Source organism: Rhinolophus sinicus, chromosome 6 (genome assembly GCF_057876585.1).
Source record: "Rhinolophus sinicus isolate RSI-liver-muscle chromosome 6, RSI-T2T, whole genome shotgun sequence".
NCBI lineage: Eukaryota > Metazoa > Chordata > Mammalia > Chiroptera > Rhinolophidae > Rhinolophus > Rhinolophus sinicus.
In genome coordinates, this window is record NC_142506.1 from 66952718 (window position 1) to 66972014 (window position 19297).

Consider the following 19297-nt stretch of genomic DNA (forward strand, 5'->3'; position numbering starts at 1 on the left):
GAGGGACACAGAACAGTCTGGCCTCCTGTGGGGTACAGGTCTGCTGTTCTGCATGTCAGCTCTCACCTTCCCCTTCTCCACAGCGAGGAGCCCCTTTCACGTCCTCCTAAATGTCCCGTTTTTTCAAGTCCCCTGTCCTGCCAGGGCAGTGGGAACAGAACGCAGTAAGGCATGGACCGAGCTCACGCAGTCCCCGAGTCGCTGCCCATATTGACAAGTTCTAAAGGGGACACTAGACTCACCAGCACGTTCCCTTCAGACCTGAACTTGGTAAGAGAATGCAGCACCCCAAGGCCACCTTCAGTTGCAGACTCATGCCTGCAAGTAGGCCACGCCCCTGTTCTCTACACTCATCTTTCAAAAAAAAATCATTTTGCTGAATGTAAACTCCAGAAACATAGGCTCTCCTAGCCCCTTCTCACTTTGGGGGACTCGTTGGCCCCTGGCAAGGCCCGCACCCCTCCGGGGAGGTGAAGCGACCTGTTTTTAAAACATGAGCTGAGGAAGAGGGGTGGAGGAGGGAAGGCTTGTCTCTCCAATATTTAGTTATTTGGGGTCCCGGTAAGCTGGGGACCAGAAAGTCCACACAAGAGAAACCCAAAATTTGAAGCTGGCTGTTCTGTTTGCCTTGAGCCAGGTCTGGTCCTGAACTTGGACCAAATAGGCCGGTTGGCTGCCTCCTGCACCAGGGCGGGGGGGGGGGGGGGGGTGGTGGGGGGGGTGGGGGGGGACAATAAGGGCTCCTTTAAAACGGGATTGCTGGGAACTCTTGGAAGGGTGTGTGTGTGTGTGTGTGTGTGTGTGTGTGTGTGTGTGTACGCGCGCACGCGCGCGCTGTGGGGGGGAGTAAATGCCCCCACCCACTACCTCCCCCAGCTCCCCCCCTTTGTAATGTTTGTCCCCGCTTGCCCATCACCAGGGGGTTGAGAGGAGTATGACAGGTCTTTGTTGTCTGAATAAAAATCGGTGGCAGCTCCTGGGAGAGAACTCCTCCTACTAAATTATCAAAAATGGGCTGGCTTTAGTCTCTTAACAAATTGGACGCAGCTCCGGCAGGAGCAGTCCCCAACCCAACCTACAGGCGCTGGGAACTTGCAAGCAGCCAGGGACCGCCGAAAATAGCACTTCTTTTCCTTCCTTTGTGTTCAAAACTATTTTCTTTCCGCACAGATTTTGTCCCCCCCTCGCCCCACCTCCCGCTGCAGTTGTTTCTCATTAGTAACTCGATCTCTCGGAGCCGTAAGATTCGTCTTCTTCGTCTCCCTTCCGCTCCGCCCGTGTTTGTTTGTTTTCTGCACGTCTCTTTCAGGGAGCCGCTGGGGCGGTTTAGCCCCCTTCTTTTTCTCCTTCTTTCCCAAGCAGACCACCTTCCACCCTGTCTGCCTCTTTCTTCTTCCCTGTCTGCCTCTTGCCCTGTGTCCCCGAGCGTCTCCGCGCTCCTGCACCGCGCAGCCTTTGCGGTCCCTTCTGCTCCTTCCCTCGGATGAGCTGAGAGCCCAGGGCGCGTGTATATGGAAATAGTGGGGTGCCGAGCAGAAGACGACGCGTGTCCTTTCCGCCCCCCAGCCATGCTCTTCCACGGGATCTCGGGAGGCCACATCCAAGGCATTATGGAGGAGATGGAGCGCAGATCCAAGACCGAGGCCCGCCTAGCCAAAGGCGCCCAGCTCAACGGCCGCGACGCGGTAAGGAGGGCCCCAGGCGGGGCTGGCGCCCTGCGCGCTCTGGAAGCCGAGTCCCGGTTCCCGGCGGCCCACGGAGGATGGCGGGTCGTGGGGACGTCCGCTCCAGACTGGCGGGTGGGTTTTCTCCGGTCACCTTATCTGTGGGGCTCAGAACCGGGCACCTCTCTGCCTTGAAATGTCTCCACTAGTGAGACCCCGCGCTCTCCACCCTCTGCCGCAGCTGTTCCCCGGAGAGATGAGCGAGCCGGGAGCGAGAGGATGGGGACGTCCTCTTCTGCAGACCTCAGACTCGGTTTCGGGTTCCCTGGGCTCCCGGGAGCCTCCCCGGCGAGTATCGCGGCCCGAAGCGCGAGCTGAGCGCGGGCGGTGGGCGGACTGCGCGGTGTCCGGGCCAGGCGGGAGCCCTGTGGCTCTGGTCTCGGGTCTGACGACGGGACCTTTGGAGTGGACTGGAAATGTCTGAGCCACCTCCACTTTTCCGGACGCTCGGAGCTCGGCACCCCCAAACCCAGCGATTTCCCGGGTCTCTGGCAGCCGGGCTCGGCCCGTCTAGCGAGTCAGGACTGCGCTCCGCGCCCGGGCAGGACGCTTGTCATGTGCAGGGAAATCTAATAAAAAGCCGGAGGAGCGGGGTCCTTGGCCGGAGCGCGAGAAAGTGCTAACCCTTAAACGATGTAATCCACTACCACCGTCACTACTATTCATAATAACAAGAGGCATGTCTGCTTCATAAAAACTCAATTAATAATCTACGAGCTCCCCACTTACGAGCAGGAGGGGAAAAAAACTACAAAAGCCTCCGGAAATGATTTCAGCCCGCCCGAGCTGTGGGGACCCTTAGGCACCCCACCGGGAGCTGTAGCTCAGCCTAACCCGGGGACTGCTCTGGGCCCGCCTGCCGTGCTCTGGGTCCACCAAGGAGCAGAGTTCGTGGGTGTTTCTACGTTTAAAACACGAATTCAGCGCACGTCCCTGGTCTGATTTGAGTCGAGGGCGATACTGTCCCTTTCCAGGCCCGCCAAAGTTTCGTCCAACCCATTTCTGCTGGTTTGGAGTGAAATAAAAGTCCAGCGGTTAGCTCCCCCCCCCCCCCCGTTTTGTAGTCATCCTGTTTAAAAACAAAAAGCAGCACCCCGAATTTTGCGAAGGGGCTGGCTGGGCTTGTCCAGGTGAGATTTCCCGTTCCTGGACGCCTGGGTGGGGACGCAGGAGGGAAGCTGAATTTGGGCACCAAACAAATTTTCAGGACAAAGATCTCCAAGGTATGTGGAAGCCAGGGAAAGAGGCACTGTCCAAAGAGGACGGGACAACGGGCCCTTCCTGGGAACAGGCACTAAACACCCTGGCTAGGAGGAGAACCAGTATCCTTGAAAATTAGCGAAAGCAAGACCTGACAAATACATCCCGCTCAAAACAATGGAGCCCGACCTCTGAGCACAGGCATAAAAATCTAGCCATTTCTCTCAATGTCAAGGCTGTTCACAGGAATTTAGAGAAACAGAGTTGTTATCGTGTTTGTTTAAAAACAACCGTGCTCGCCCAAACTTCCTTTCCATTCCCCAATAACAGTTTCCCTTGTTTGATGTTGTATGCCTTGAAAGCCACACTTTTTAGCTTGTGATTTTTCGAGTTTGGAAACATGCGCCAAACTATCGTCCCTGCGCTCCCAGCTCTTTTAATAAGAGGTTCGAGGTGGCCGGCCTGTCCTTGTCCTTAGGGGACCCGTCCCGGGAGGACGGACCGTGGGCTGCGGCGGACGGCGTAGAAAGGGAGTGAGCGCAAAGGGAACTTTGCAAAAGCTTCCCGGTGTTGACCTTGGCACGCTGGCCCCTGACCCCGGCGGTGCTCCGCGAGCGCCCCGGGCTCGGCTGCCCCGGGACCCCGCGTCCTGCGGCCCCGCGTCCTCCTCAGCGTGCGGTGTGCTTGCCTTCCTTGCAGGGCATGCCTCCGCTGAGCCCGGAGAAGCCCGCCCTGTGCGCCGGCTGCGGGGGCAAGATCTCCGACAGGTACTACCTGCTGGCCGTGGACAAACAGTGGCACCTGAGATGCCTGAAGTGCTGTGAATGTAAGCTGGCCCTCGAGTCCGAGCTCACCTGCTTCGCCAAGGACGGCAGCATTTACTGCAAGGAGGACTACTACAGGTATCCCCGCCCCTGTCCCTGGCGCCCCGCTACACCTGGCAGGGCCATCTGCCCGAGCCTCGCTCGGCCTCGGCTTTTGCCCCTTCGGGGAGCAGTCCTCAGCCCCCAGACCAGGGAAGTCCACTGCACACGCCTTCAAGCTGCTGCCCCCCAGACGGCCGGTGAGGCTGGGTGGGGCGACCCCAGGGTCCGGAGCGTTTTCGGTGAACAGCGCGCGTTCGCGGCCCCTCGCAACTCTCGGAGGGAACCGGGGGAATCGTGGAAGACTGAACGAGTGTGTTCCGGTCCTCCGAGACGACAGCGGGTTTTTTTCCGTTTACTACGAACTGGCAAGGTCCGCGCCTTGGTAGTGAACTGGTGGCCCGGGTAGTAGCCGCTGGGTGTTAGGTTTTCGCGAGGGGTGGCGGGAGACCATGGAAATGACCATGGAAAGAAAGGATGGCCGTTGCGGAAAGCCAAGCCATTCAGCTCCGAGCCCCCTTTGCCGCTGCTGAGAACCGGCCTGCCAGACTCCACAGCGGCCGGCGGGCGCGTTTATTGACTTCCCAGTGGTGCTGTGCAGGTGACCTAGCTCTGCGCGCAGCGAGCGAGCAAGGCGGCTAGAAAAGAATACGCTTTCCCCTGCAAAACTGTCGTTGTCCGGGGCTGTGTCTGCCTGCATGCTTTACGCACACTCACACACCCATAAATAACACCACCCTTCCTTCACAGGATGTTTGCAATCGATGAAATGTTTTCACTTGCATCGCAGTTCAGTATTCTTTCCGCAGCCTTGGGAGTTAGCCAGTGCAGGGTTTTTGTATTTGTTGTTGTGGCTTTTAATTTCCATTTTACAGAGAGGGACACTGAGGATTAGTCACTCAGTTCTTCCGATTTTAATGTGAGGGTTCTTTGTCCCGTTGCCTAGAACAGGTCAACGAACAAGTGAAATGAATGCCCAAGTCGGCCCTGTGCTCTCCCCACCCCAGGTGTAGCGGGAGGGAGATGGCCCTGCCTGGCCTCAACCAGCGCCTGACTCCACTGTTTCCTTCCAGAAGGTTCTCTGTGCAGAGATGTGCCCGCTGCCACCTTGGCATCTCCGCCTCCGAGATGGTCATGCGCGCCCGAGACTCTGTCTACCATCTGAGCTGTTTCACCTGCTCCACCTGCAACAAGACCCTGACCACGGGCGACCATTTTGGCATGAAGGACAGCCTGGTGTACTGTCGCGCCCACTTCGAGACCCTCTTGCAAGGGGAGTACCCACCGCAGCTGAGCTACACCGAGCTGGCGGCCAAGAGCGGAGGCTTGGCCCTGCCTTACTTCAATGGCACGGGCACCGTGCAGAAGGGGCGGCCCCGGAAACGGAAGAGCCCAGCGCTGGGAGTGGACCTCGTCAGTTACAACTCAGGTGGGTGCCGACCACCACCCGCTTCGGCCCCGGACTCTGCTACCTTGAGACGATTCCACTGAGCTCCTTCCGGCCCAAGATGGGCTTCCAAGAGGGTGGTTTGCTTAGTAGGCCCATCCTGCCACTGCTAGTCCCTTTCACGCAGAAGGGAGGGAAAGATGGAGGAGGAGAGGAGGGGGAGAGGGGGAGGGGGCGAGAAGCGGGGTGGGGGGCGAGAGGGTGGGGGAGAGAGAGAGAGAGAGAGAGAGAGACCTTTATTTAGGTTGTGGCGAGAAACACATTCATTACCATAGGCCTGTGATGACTTCCCCACCCGGCAGAGCCAAGTCCGCGGTGCCCCTTAGTTAACGAGCCCATTAGTTTCTGGCTCCCAGTTGGAGCAAAACAGCCCCAGGGCAATTCCTGTGTGGAAGCCACATTATAGATCCTGGAGAAGGTTTTTCTACTGAAAAAAAGAAAAAAAAAAGAAATCTTCAGAGCCCAAGCCCAGTCTGTCTAGAGGGGCACAGGTTGTGGCTAATCAGGAACACAGTTGGCAAGTGTTGAAAAACCAAACCCCTGATCTTGGTGACAGGCAGCTGGCGGGGTGGCCATCAGTGTGCGCAGCTGAGCTGGCCCGCGCCTTCCCGGGGTCAGGGCACTGGGCTTGCCAGCTCCTTTCCCGGGTGGTGAACCAGCAGGCACCCAGCCGGCGGAAGACAGAGCGCCTCCAGGTCAGGCGCCCCGAGGAGCTTCCTGGTGTCTCCGGCCGCCTTTCGGTCCTTCACCTAAACACAATGCAGAGACCAGGCCACAGAGCACACTCTTTCTCGCTTTGGGCACATACCTATTGTGGTCAGTCTCTCTCACCCACCCATTTCCTGTTTTCGGTAGCCTGCCCGCACCCTCCACCCTCCAGGTGGGGACGGTGAGGACCACAATTCTGAGCAGGAAGGATGCTCTTCTTGTGAGCCCCAGCCCTGGGAAAAGCGGTTCCTGAAGCCCCAGGCCAACGTTGAGGGGCCTAAGGACTGGCTTTGCTGCTCTGACGTCCCTGGCCCTGGCGGGGACCTTCAGTGGCCAGCAGAAGAGTCAGACTAGGGAAGTCCAGTCTGTTGGAGGGGACCTTGGGGAGCTCCTGGTGGCAATCCCACTCCCTTACCATGAGCACCCGGTATCAGCCCAAGTGTGGACAACGCAGAGCATGGATCTTGTTAATTCTCCAGTCCCCACGTGCATGGTAGGGCTCCTGAGCTTTGCTGGTTCTCAATACTGCCCCGCCAGATAAGTAATTTGCCCAAGGGAATCACATTGCCTGTGGGAACTAGGAGTCCTGCTCTGAGCCCAGTGTTTTCAGGGGAGGCCCCGCTGGGTCAGCCCTCCAGCTCTCTGCTCGGCTCCCTCCTGGGGATATCGGCTGAGGTCACTGATGGGGACGAATCTGTTTCGGGTAAGAGCCGTGCTCTGCATCCCAAGGAGAGTGCAGAGCGGGGAGCCCAGTGCGGCTCCACTTGTCCCTAGGGGTTCACGCCAGGGTCACTAGACGAAGGCAAAAGGGCTGGTCGGCTCACCGCGGCCCCCACCTGGATGGGTTTGTGTCTGGGCGGCGGGTGCATCCCCAGGTTTTTCTAACCCTTGGCTTAGGGTCGCGGCCTCGCGCTGGCCCTGCCAGCGCTCAGGCCAGAGCTCTGGTTCGGGCCACTTTGCGCGGCGTGGTTACTGGGTCTCCTTTGATGCCTGGTTCCCGGAGGCAGGACAGACAGGGCAGTAATTGTTCTTTATTAATAGAAGATGAGATCCGAGTCTGGAGCCACTCACTAAGGCTCTAGTGCCCTAATGAGAGAGAGGGAGAGAGAGAGAGAGAGAGAGAGAGAGAGAGAGAGAGAGAGAGAGAGAGAGAGAGAGAGAGATCACTAGTAAGTCCCTGGGAAAAGAGGGAACCCCTGAGATCCTGGGAAGGTCCGAAAGTGTGGAGGACATTTTTAGCCGAGAGGTGACAAGCCTGGTTTCCCTTGTTTATTTAATCAAATCAGCTAAATTGGATTCCCCTTTGGATCTTACATTAGAAAGACCTAGAAGCTTTGAGGACAGTAGAATTCTGTTTCTCCTACTGCCCCAGGAGAACTAGTGAGTACAAATTTATTTCTTAAAAGGAATGAAACTTTCCCTCTATGTAGGTCTTTAGTTTGCAAATTAGAGTTGCTGTGAGGTTACAGAGAAAGTTGAGGCTGGAGGATGCAAGAGGTGCTGAGAGCCCTCCCCCAAGGAGTTTGTGCATCATTTCACCAGATGCCTCTTAATTAACACCCACCCCATCCTTTCTGGACTTTCCCCAGATTCACCAGTAAATACTATATAATTCTTTAAATTCAGGTGAACGTAATCTGGAGAAATAGCATTAAAGATGCCTGACCGGAAACCAACCCACCATTTAAAAAAGTGTTTATGAATCTAATGCCAGCTTGTTACAAAACCAGCAACACAAACACTTCAGCGAATTAAAAACGTTAAAAAAAAACAAACACAAAATAAAATGGACTCACAGTTTTAGCTCAGTTATTTATTTTTTAAAAACTTTCTTTGGACCTTATATTGCCATCTATCTCTGCCTCAGTGTAAACTAGTTTCAGAAAGAGTAATGTTGATACTAAACAAATATAATTTATACATTGATATAATTTCAAAGACATGTACACAAAATATGTTTATGATTCGAAGACTTCCAGAGAAGATGTGAAGCTTGGCAAAAATCATTTAGAGCTTGCCATAAGGCACATGACTTTGAGTGAAAATATTCTGAATTTAGTTATTCCTTTGTGCAGTATCAGGGAGATATTTTAGGAGACATGGCAAGTTGATTGGGAATACTGGATTGAAATAAAACCTTCCAGGGGTGAGAAGAAGACTTAGTTTAGGACAGGCAGCTCTTGTTTGTTTGGGCAATTTAGCATTAATCGAGAGACAAAATTTTTGCATCTTCTCAAAATCTGCCTTAGGTTGGTTCTTGGCTTCCAAACTTCGGAAGCTCCTGGTAGCTGTTAAATTAGCCTGGCACTGACCCCTAGTGGTCTCCCAGGGATCAGTTAGTCTCAGAGGGTTACACACCTTCAGAACAGAAAGTCACTTTATGTATAGGTGACCATTTCATAAATGACTGGAAAATAACATTTAGATCTTCTCATTAACTTTATAATGCCAGATGTGTACTTATAGGTGTATGTTTAAGGCAGTCTTAAGAGTTATCATTTCAGCTCATAAATCAGGGTGAATAAACCCCTATAGCTTTAGAAGTACACCCAGGGGAAACACAATCACTTGTAAGTTTACATAATGCAATTGTAGTTACACATAAGTAATTTAGAATAATGCACTGAGTTTCTCTGTAGAAGAAATAGATTGCTCTATTAAGTTGAATAATGTGACAGGAAAATCATATATAGTCATATCTGTTCAATAAAGAGCTAACAATTTCCTTACACACCAAATTGTGTTCTATGTGAGAACAGGTCCCATCGCTGTGTTTCATGCACTAAAATTCTCTGCTGAGTTTTGAATCAGCAGCCATGAACATAGAATACATTTTCAGAGAAATGATTTTATCAAAACCTTTCCGTAGTTATTTTTCACAAACTTCATTTTAAAGGCTAATGAGTATGTAGTTCTGTTAGAAATCATACTCATTTCTTAAGAAATATTGTTTCAGGGAGGGAGGATGGCTAAACACCAAGTTAAGTCTTCTATCCCAAGTGCAATAATATTCCATTTAATGTGCTGTTCAGGAAAAGTTACGTGTTACATATGCTAGGAATGAAATCTTATGTGATGAAGCCTGCAGTGGCTAGGTGTGCCTCGCTGACCGTTTTGTTGTGGGTACATTTATAATCTGACTGTGAAATATAGCTCAGTTTACTGGAGATAAGTATAGTTTTATAGTAGGTGGTAAGATGCGATTTCATCTATCTGAGGATAGGAATGTACAATTCTGTATGACATTTGAACTTGACGTATCCCCACTGGGCTGGAATAGGATCAAATGTAAAGTATATTCTCTCTCGTATCTCTGGGCATATGTTACCCTGGCTGGGTAACATAACATTTGGGTGTATGTGTCGAACTGAAAGTCCATGTCAAGTTGATTTGATTTTGCACTAAGAGTCACTCACGATTTTATCAATGACCAAAGATGCAAAACCTTGATTGAGTGCCCATGGGGCTCCCGGCCCCATGCTTGACCTGGGAGACTCGCAGGTGAATAGATTGTCCTCTTTCCCTCAGTGAATGGACCTGCTCTGTTGTCTTATGTGCCCCCCACCTCTGTATCTTAATGGAATTATGAACAAAGGAGACCATCAGTTCTCCTTGTTACATGAGGGAGAATTTGTGGTAAAATGGATTTTGTGATGTGGCTGACCTCTTGATTAATGATTATAAAGCTACTGAGTTTCTGTATATATGCTGATTTACTGAAAATATTTTTTAAAAAAGGTGTTCTAACCAGAGCATAGCAGGCAAATAATATTTTACCAAGCAGAATGGAAGAGCTAATATTAAGAGATACCTCACTTTCCTTTCTTCAGGAGTCAGGTTTCTTCCCTCTCCCCCGGACCTCCCCACCCCCACTGATGTTAAATATTATGTTAAAATGCACCCGAATGTGGAATGACCAGATCTGAATATACATCAGATAAATACTGATCTAAGATTTACAGAAAAAAAAATTGCCATGCCCTTTAAGTTGCGAAGTTGACCGAATCAGTAAATATTTAGCCAAATGTTTTCATTCCGTAATCATATTTACTATGCAGAGCCAGTATGAAAATGACCTTTTAAATGCACAGCTTTACATCCTGGGGATAATGACCTTCAAGCTGGTTTCAAAGGCTGGGCTGTGTTGCTCTCAGTGCTGAGGAGGGCTTTGCAAGGGGAGAGAAGATGACACCTCCTTATAGCAGGCCAGCCAGGGGCACAGTTCAAACCCCAACCACACACCTCCCAGCAAAAAGGGCCAGGATCTGAGTCTAGAAATAAGCGTCCTCAGTGTCTCTGAACTGTGAGCTGTGGGGAGCACTTCAGGCATGAACCGCGTGAAGGGAGTCAGAGCTCGTTACGGTCCAGAAATACTTATTAAAATCACTCCAAGGAAAACTCTTCTCTTCCTGGTATAGCCCTATAGAATTAGCCCAGTTATAGCTAAAGCCCTCAAAAAGAATATTCGTATGATTACAGAAGAATCTACAGATTTTTATTGGGGAACTTTTTCCCCTTCCCCAGCCACTTTCTAACATTTTTCCTGATCAAGAAGGCTTGAGGAATGTCAGAAAAGGCTACGAACTGGAACTGACATGGTTTCTTCTATACTTGGTGGGCTCTCAGAAACCCTCAGATTTGAGAGAACTGAAATAATTTGCTTGCATATCCCTCATGACAGAAAGCAGTGCTTTTGGACAGTATGTCTGATTTCACAAATACACACAAAACGTGGAGTCTCTAAAACCTGCCTACCTGTGCAGGGGTGGTATGCTGGTGTACATAAATTACATCTGAAAAGGAGTATTTCCTTTCACCTGTGGAGATTTCTCTCACTCCCACACTTACTGGCTTATTCATCTCAGGTTTGTCTAGCAACCATTAGCATCTAATATTTTTCTCTGACGTACGCTTTGGTTGTGTCCCCCTCAACAGGTTACTTTGGCTGACTTGGGCAATTGAGCTCTGTCTCTTGCCTGGATACCTGTCCTAACTGCGTTGACAGCCTTTTCCCCATAGCATCACCCTACAGCCTGCCATCATTTCAGCCAACGCGAGAGTTCCCACTGAGCCCTTGTTTGTTCACTGTTATCGCCACAGGTTGCAATGAGAACGAGTCGGACCACCTGGACCGGGACCAGCAGCCTTACCCGCCCTCCCAGAAGACCAAGCGAATGCGCACCTCCTTCAAGCACCACCAGCTGCGGACCATGAAATCCTACTTTGCCATCAACCACAACCCGGACGCCAAGGATCTCAAGCAGCTTGCTCAGAAAACAGGCCTGACCAAAAGAGTTTTGCAGGTAAGAAGGCTCCGGCATCGGCTGTGCGCACATCTCCCTTCCCAGTGAAAACAGTTCTCTTCCCTGTTTAGAGCGATACAGGTATTTCCTCTACTGCTTATCATTAGTTTACCTGAGCTATCCTGCTAGAGGGTATACGGAGGTTTTGCAGGGGCTTCCAGGAGGGTGTCCCAAGAGAGACCCAGGTCTTTAAAGATGCAGCCACGTTCCCCCTACGGATGGAGAGAGGGGTCCATCAAAGCCAGCAGTTTCCCTCACTGCTCTGCAAAGGCCAGTGATGTCATTTGCACAAGCTGTGGCTTTAATGATTTCTGTCATGGTAGGCATAGACTCATGGGGGAACTTCCAGGGCTGTGTTATCAGCAAACTCTTGGCAGCTTCACTCACATGTTATGACCTTGCAACTTCAGGTCAACCCCGATTTTTTAACAACTCCAGAAAAGCCACAAGTCTGAGTAGTGTCTCAGCAACCAATTGGAGCAGATATAGTTCCCCATGCTAAGGAACCATATTTAAAAACTAAATACTGGGAGTTAGATCTACTGTCCAGTTGTTTTCCTAAGCTCGGCATGGTAAGAACATAGAACTAATGGAATTGTGGCGCATTGCTGTGGGTCACCTGTGACCCGCTTCCATGTCTCCGTGACAAATAGCGGGCATTTTAAATTCTGCCAACCAATTTTGGGTTGCTTGGCATCTGGTGACCCTGGAGGTCTTATGCCAAATAGACCTGCTGTGTGTCAGACTCAAGAATAGCCTGAATTCTGTTTTCAATGATGTTCATTTCATATGAGTGAGGCCCACTCTGAGACGCTTTCAATGACCCTACCCTCTCCCCATTCTCAAAGGAGTAGGGTGGATGGGTCAGGGTGAACTTTACGCCCTCTGTCTCTGTGCCTTCGTTTTCATGGTATCTCCACTTACCCGTCAGTTGTCCCAAGTGGCACTTGTTAATGCTGGGGGGAGGGGAATATGTGCAGTTGAGACAATATCTATATTGACTATATTGACTGACTCTGTTCTTAAAAAAAAAAAAAAGCCAAAAAAAAAAAAGCAAGCCCTTCTCTCCCAAGAAAAAGAAACAATTATATTTAAAAAGAGAAACACATATTCAACACAAGGAAAAAGAAAAAAAAAAAAAAAAAAAAGAGGAAAGAAAGAGGAAAAAAAAAAAAAGGACTCTAAAAATAAACATCGGTAAAGAAATCCATTGGGATTGGTTTGCAGGTTTGGTTCCAAAACGCCCGAGCCAAATTCAGAAGGAACCTTTTGCGGCAGGAGAATGGGGGTGTTGATAAAGCTGATGGCCCGTCGCTTCCGGCCCCGCCCTCAGCAGACAGCGGAGCTCTCAGCCCACCCGGCACAGCGACCACTTTAACAGAGCTGCCCAATCCCTCTATCACTGTAGTGACCTCCATCACCTCTAACACGGACAGCCACGAATCTGGGAGCCCCTCACAAACTACCTTAACGAACCTTTTCTAACATTGGTTGTTTTTTTATTTTTTAATTCTTTCTCTTCTTTTTATTCTTATTCTAATTATTATTATTTTATTATTTACAAGACTTTTCCCCCCCCTCCTCACCCACAAGATATTTGGGAAATAAAAACAACAGCTTGGTGTGTAGCATCTGCAGCCACTGGCAAATGAGTTTACAGTATTGTCTCCTTTACAAAGTGTTTTTCCTTTTCTTTCTTTTTTTTTTTTTTTTTGTCTACAAAGTGTATTTGGATTTAAAAAAAAATTAATTAGCTCTTTCAGTCGGTAAGGGGAGTTTTTGAATCATTCTAAGTGCCTCTTAAAATTGTATGTTACTTATTTCCAGAATCTCACTCAAAGGAAAAAAAAAATTGGCATTTTTGATGGGTAAATAATCATATTCCTAGTTAAATGATTATGGTAATAAAGTATCAGATAATTAAACCATTATTTTTTAAATATTGCAATTGTATGGGTACTTACGAAATTCTGAAAACTTCACATTTTTTAATTTTAAAACTGAAAAACTGTTTTGATTACTCCTTTCTCTTACAAATGAGGGATATGATTAAATAAAAGCACTAACTGTAGCAACTCAAAATATGAAAGATTAATTAGGTAGGAAATCTATTCTAGGAATGTGATTTTTCCTTCTCTTAGGGACGTACATCCCAACAAAATTTTTGTTAGTTATTTGCTTGTCAACATTTCAAAAATACTTGAACTCCCTGTGTATCCTTGAAATTCCAAATAGAATTTGAAATTCTATACTTTGAACCATCTAAAGCTAAAAATGATAGTTGTAAAACCATTCTTTCTAAATTAGTTTTTTCCCCCGGGAAAATGGAAATAAGTAAAATATAATTTTTTAAGAAGTCAAAAAAAAATCAGTATAATTTAATTAAAAGCTCTATTAATTGGCTTAGCTGTACCATGATATTGTATCTGGCATTCTATATGAATAATGTTAAAAAAACAACAACTTAGTAGTCTCATACCAACAATGAGAATTCTTTGGTTTTGTTTTGCTTTTATTTTACTTTGGCACAGGTTGATATATTTGTCAGAAAAAACTTTTCTGACACCAGAGATTTGAAGTTATTAGTCTTTTATTGTAGATAAACTCAGAAGCCTTGTGGATGCTGATCTGAATCTATTTCCTAGTTTACAGTAGCATTTTATTTTCTTTTAATTTAAGCTAAAATCTTAATTGGTCTGGGCAGTGGTGAATGTTCATCTATATGCTTCTGTTGTAGTTTAAATACCAATTAGATTGTGGATTTCCTAAAAAAAAATAAAATAAAATAAAAAAAGAAGTCAAGATATATGTCTTGCTTTAGTGGATTGTTAAGAATAATTTTGCACATATTCCCCACTTTTTGGACCCCTTAAATTTCCTCTGGAGGTCGAAGTGGCTATTTAATAGATTTTAAAGGTGTCCTTCTGGCTGTAGAAATGTGTGGTCACATATGACACTTCACTGCCCACGTTAAAGTGCATTATTGTAACTTTTGCTCAGGGTCTTTAGAAAACTAGCACAGAAAGTAGCTTATTTTTTAAAAACAAAGATGATGGAAGATAAGTTAACACTGTAACAGAAGAAAGGTGTGATTGCCATTATATATTTAGCAAGTGTGGTTATCATCTTATATGGAGCTTAAATCTTGACTTTTCATATTTCTATTACATTTTGGGCATTTACCACTAACCAGACCAAACAACCTTGGTAAGGCTGAGATCTTATTAATACACTTTTACAGGTAAAATATTGATACTTATAAATTTTGTTCTTTGACAGAACAATATATGGTACTATAGGTCTACTTTATTAAGTAGACTAATTATAACTCAGTTCTCCTATGTGCCTTATGATAGAACTTGGAAGTAAGTTTGTGAAAAATCAGGATATATGTGTTGTTTGTTAAATTAACTGTTTGAAGCCCTTTTGACACCTCACTAGTTTTGTACTGTTTTACCTCTTATTTCTGAAACTCTTTTTATGGTGTATCCTGTTAGAGGGGACAAACATGTCATAGAAAGCAGTTGTGCACCCTTTCAAATATAGTTGATAAATCCAATAATCTTATATATTGAGCTTCGTGTTTATAGTACAGTAAGTGGTCTAGCAAAATTGTCCATGTTTCTTTGTTTATTGATAAATGCATTGTATAGAAACTATTTCCCCTAAATATTTATGGACCAAACAATTGTGATATATCCTATTAAATTTGTGTGAATAAACCATTTTGAATCTAAGGAGTTTTATTTCCCATCAGTTTTGTTTAAGGTTTAACTGGACTAGTGCGTTTCCAATATCTATATGTAAAATCTATTAAAATAGTAATACAACAAGATTTTAACTATTCAAACATACCAATAGTTTTGAGATTTCCAAACTTCTGATTCATTTTAAATGTACACACCAGTGCACATGCAATGTAATTCAACTTAGAATTGCCTTTGAATATATTTTCTTATAATAAAAGTAATGCCCCAGTGATTTGACTCAGCCCAATTTTTAGAATTAAAAAAAAAAAAGATAACTAGCAGATAAAGTAATTGCATGAAAAGAAATCTTAAATATGCTTAAGATTTAGGTCTATTAAGCACCAATGGATATTTGTAAATCTAAATAGAAATTGCAGACCCCTAAAAGCCAAGTTGCTCTGTAGTTAATAAATTGTCACTATGATTTTTTTCAGGGAGAACAAATCTTGGGGCATTACAGCCAAACATCCCGACGTTTGAAAATTCCCTAAAGTATTAAAAGAAGGGGAAAAGTTTGATCGGAAATCCACTGCAGTGAAGACAAAGACAATATTAGGTTATGATAATCATACATTTTAAAATCTATTGAGCCAAAAAAAAAAAAAAAAAAAGCAAGCGAGAGAGAGAGACTTAAATGTCATTTACTGGATGTTAACAAAAATTCTGTTCTTTATGGGTATCTAACACAAATGGGGACATAAAGTGATGTGGTTTAAAACAAAATTAGATAAACCATGTATAAACCAGAGCAACCTGGCAGTAATACGCCCACCCCATATCTGAAGCAAATTATTATTGAAATAAAAAAATTCCACACATTTGTCAAGCACAGTAGTTAGAAAGCCCAAAACCTTCATTTCACCTGCTTGCTAATGTGTATTAGTCCTATCTGTTAACGGCATTTTCCAATTGTAAATTCAGAGAAAATGATCACTCACTTAAGAGTATAGGGATCAAACCCCAGTAATTTTAGTATTATTGTTTATTCCTTCCTTTTTAAACAGAAATCTCTGCATGCACTTTTACATCTGTCACCTCTAGTGTACATCTCTGTATGATGACTTCTCTTTGCTGTTTCTTGTATGATAAATAGCTTTCATTAATAAACATTTTATTTGATGCGAACATAGTTAACTTTATGTTAAACACACACTGTTGAAATTAATTTTGAACACTGTCTTAAGAGGCAGCATCATACCTTTCCGACTTGTTATACTTAGGAGAAAAGTCAAACAATATCTTGAGGTTAAATTCTGGTAGTCTAGGATACAAATACTTGGTTTTTAACTTTTCATGACTTCTTATTGTGTCAATTGACATGTGTATTAAAAAAAACAAAGACAAAAAAAAAAAAAAAACACAAAGAAAACCCAAATTACAACAAAACTAAACCTCAGTATAAACTATCATGTAAAATTTCAGCAACTTTTTTAGATTATTAGGGTAAAATTTATAGATCCTCTGTCAGTTTACATGTTTGCTATGCAATGAGCAAATTTATTGAAATATACAAGTATATTCTGAACTATGAGAAGCTCCAGTCTTGGCATAGTTCTAGTGACATATGATATTAAAAACAAAGGAGCAAGTGGAAAGAAAAATGTATGTAGGAATGAGGTTTTTTAATTGTTGCAGGGAATATTTGAAGAAAGAATTTTTTAATGGTTCCTATTTAGCTGTATATCCAAAGCATATGTTAAGCAAATTAACATATAACTTTCCAGAAAATTTTTCATTATGATGAAATTTTTATTATATACAAATAAACCCTATGTAAATGATGTAACTTTTATGAATGACAGACATTAAATATTTCACTTACATGTATTCTCAGAATTTTGAATGTTTTCTTAAATGCTTTCACTTCCTGAATACTAAAAAATGAGAAAAACAGTTAAAAAGAGAGAGCAACTCACTAATGAAAAAAAGCAATGCACCATGACAAGGAGACTGTTTTGAGTGATCGTGAAACATGTTGGTTGTGTCAATAAATTGAATGTTTATGCCTCAGTGAAACCACATCCATTCGATAGCAACTTAAGTAGCTTTTCCAATGCATTTCCAGCCACTTGATTCCAATCCCTTATCCTCCAGCTTTGCCTCCTTTCCCACGCTGTTACCTGTGACAGTTTTGTTTAGAAATATTTTGGAACCTGGCCTGGTTTGGCAGACCCGTAAATATTTGTCTGGTATGTGACATGCGCGAAGAGACCAAAGAGGGAATGAACATAACTGAAATTAGACATTGAAAAAAAAATGCTATGAATTTGAAAGAGGCACATTTTTAAAAAGCAAAAGGAGCGCTCGTTATGTGAGTGGAAGAGAAAAGACGATGTGATGCAGGGTTGGAAGGTGTCAGGCTCCCCCATGATGCACTCTTATCCGGCAGGGAAGAGAAAGGTGTGGACGTCTTAGTAGGAAGCAGGGCACTAAATTTTCATAGCTTCTACGTCCTGGATGCCCGGGTTAGTCTAACTCCTGGCCAATTGATCTTGGGCAAAAAAAACTTGACTTCGATTTAGTATCTGTGAGCTTTGGTTGTGTAGCCACCTTAATGCTGACTGACAGAGTGGGTAGGCTTTTTCATACCTCAAATAAGGATCAAACCCCCTAATACAGTACCCACAGTAAACACTTTGGAGACCTCGGTGATTTTTTCATCACCTAAAAAAAAGATAGCTTTATTTAACAAAACCCCGGGAGAATCCACTGTACATCCTTTTACAATAACCTTTCTTGGGAGTCAAAGCGTTTTATTAAGCCACGTATAAGTATGCTTTCATTCTGTTACAGTGTGCTTGCAAGAGGTATCATGGTGGAAAGCATTAGAATTGGGACATGCTGGAATGGAAATTTGCAGTCATAGCGTTCTAGGCTCTGAAGGAGAATACCAGGGATAACACTGTTAGAAAAGATGAATATAAACACCGAATTGTGTATGGAGTGTTGCTGTTTAATTTTCAACTATGTTATAAACAAAGCTAGCTTTACTTGCAGAGAGTTTGTGGACTTGAGGTGATTCAACACTTTTACGTTTCATGGTCTCTAGATATCAGGGTTAAATATAAATAAGGACATTGGGACTTAGTCCACATTGAAGAAATGGCTGTGCATTTTCTTCGAAACCATACTTACAGATAAACCCTGAGTTGGCCTTTGGATCTCTTTTGTGTTTTCAGTAATCGGGAACTGACTCTGAATATTCAATAAGTAAAAGCCCTCCGGTGTAAAGTCACAGTCCTTTGCTTTACAGCCAATGTCAAAAATAGGAAGTTATTTTCTTGATGGTGTACAATTGATTTTGGAACATTTTTTATCATACCTGCTCTGCCCTTATAACATTGTTTTTCAGAATAATATTGCCATTGACCTTATTTTCAAAATATATTATAATTCTAAGTTAATATGTTATCTTGAATGCCCTCTGGGGAGATTTCCATTTCATTTTACCTGTTTCCATCGCAAAAAAAAAAAAAAAAAAAAAAAAAAAGTTCAGAACTGCATGGTACTCAAGGAAAGTCTGATTATGATCTAAGTAGCAATATAATCACAACTACATTTCTTTTAACCTGTGTTAAAAATAGATACTTTTATCTAACATCACTCTCTACTTCGAACATTTCTTTGTGAATATTAATGTAGTAAGCCTTCCCTTATGCATCACACCGATACCTTTTTCTGGCCTTGGATTATTATTTTTGGCTTCTTTGCACTATGCTTATCTTGTGTTGAAATAACAAAAAGTAGGAAGGAGTAAAAGTCCAGGTATTAGCCATATGTAGAAAATTCCAGGTGTGCATTTCTGTGTATTTTTCCCTCACATATTAGGATTGTCAGGGATGATTTCTTTTCCTTTGGAACTTCCTGTTTACGTCTTGCATGATCTCATAAATTAATCTGAAGAGTCACTGGGTACCTTTTATGGTTATTTGAAAATAAAATTTGCTACAGATGAGATGTTCCAGTCTCCATTGCCTCATATTATGTATGAATATCTTAATTATTTTTCTGTACTTTCCCACTGAACCAGAAAATATTAACCTCAAGGGATATTTAAATTGTTATTTATGACAAATGCACAAAGATGAAGAAATTCAAAGGTGAGGTTGCTTTTACTTAATCACTCTCATTCTGCTTTTTTTCGTCTTCCGAAGCAGCACAAATCATGAAGGGCTCGCTGCTTTCACTTTGACATTCAAGCATTTTGACAGCTTGCATCACTTAAAGTTATGTTTATTATTCAGTAAACTTGAATTCTATAGAATAAATGCCCTTTATGAAATGTGATTTTTTGAAAAGCACA

The 19297-nt window shown here is 44.7% G+C and overlaps 1 protein-coding gene across 8 annotated transcripts in view; it reads left to right on the forward strand.

The window, feature by feature from the left end:
* The window catches only part of LHX9 (LIM homeobox 9), a 129957-nt gene that overhangs the window by 4987 nt on the left and 105673 nt on the right, over positions 1 to 19297 (forward strand). For 3 of the 8 annotated variants that reach the window (XM_019750804.3, XM_088799178.1, XM_088799179.1), the window contains 5 exons: positions 1567 to 1685; positions 3624 to 3826; positions 4861 to 5216; positions 11043 to 11245; positions 12473 to 14982. In XM_019750804.3, coding sequence (XP_019606363.1) covers positions 1567 to 1685; positions 3624 to 3826; positions 4861 to 5216; positions 11043 to 11245; positions 12473 to 12730 — 1139 coding nt within the window. In that variant the 3' untranslated portion in view covers positions 12731 to 14982. Of the gene's footprint in view, positions 1 to 929; positions 1686 to 3623; positions 3827 to 4860; positions 5217 to 11042; positions 11246 to 12472; positions 14983 to 15428; positions 16364 to 19297 lie in introns of those variants that run through there. The other 5 variants (XM_019750807.3, XM_019750802.3, XM_019750801.3 and 2 more) reach the window with 5 other exon arrangements.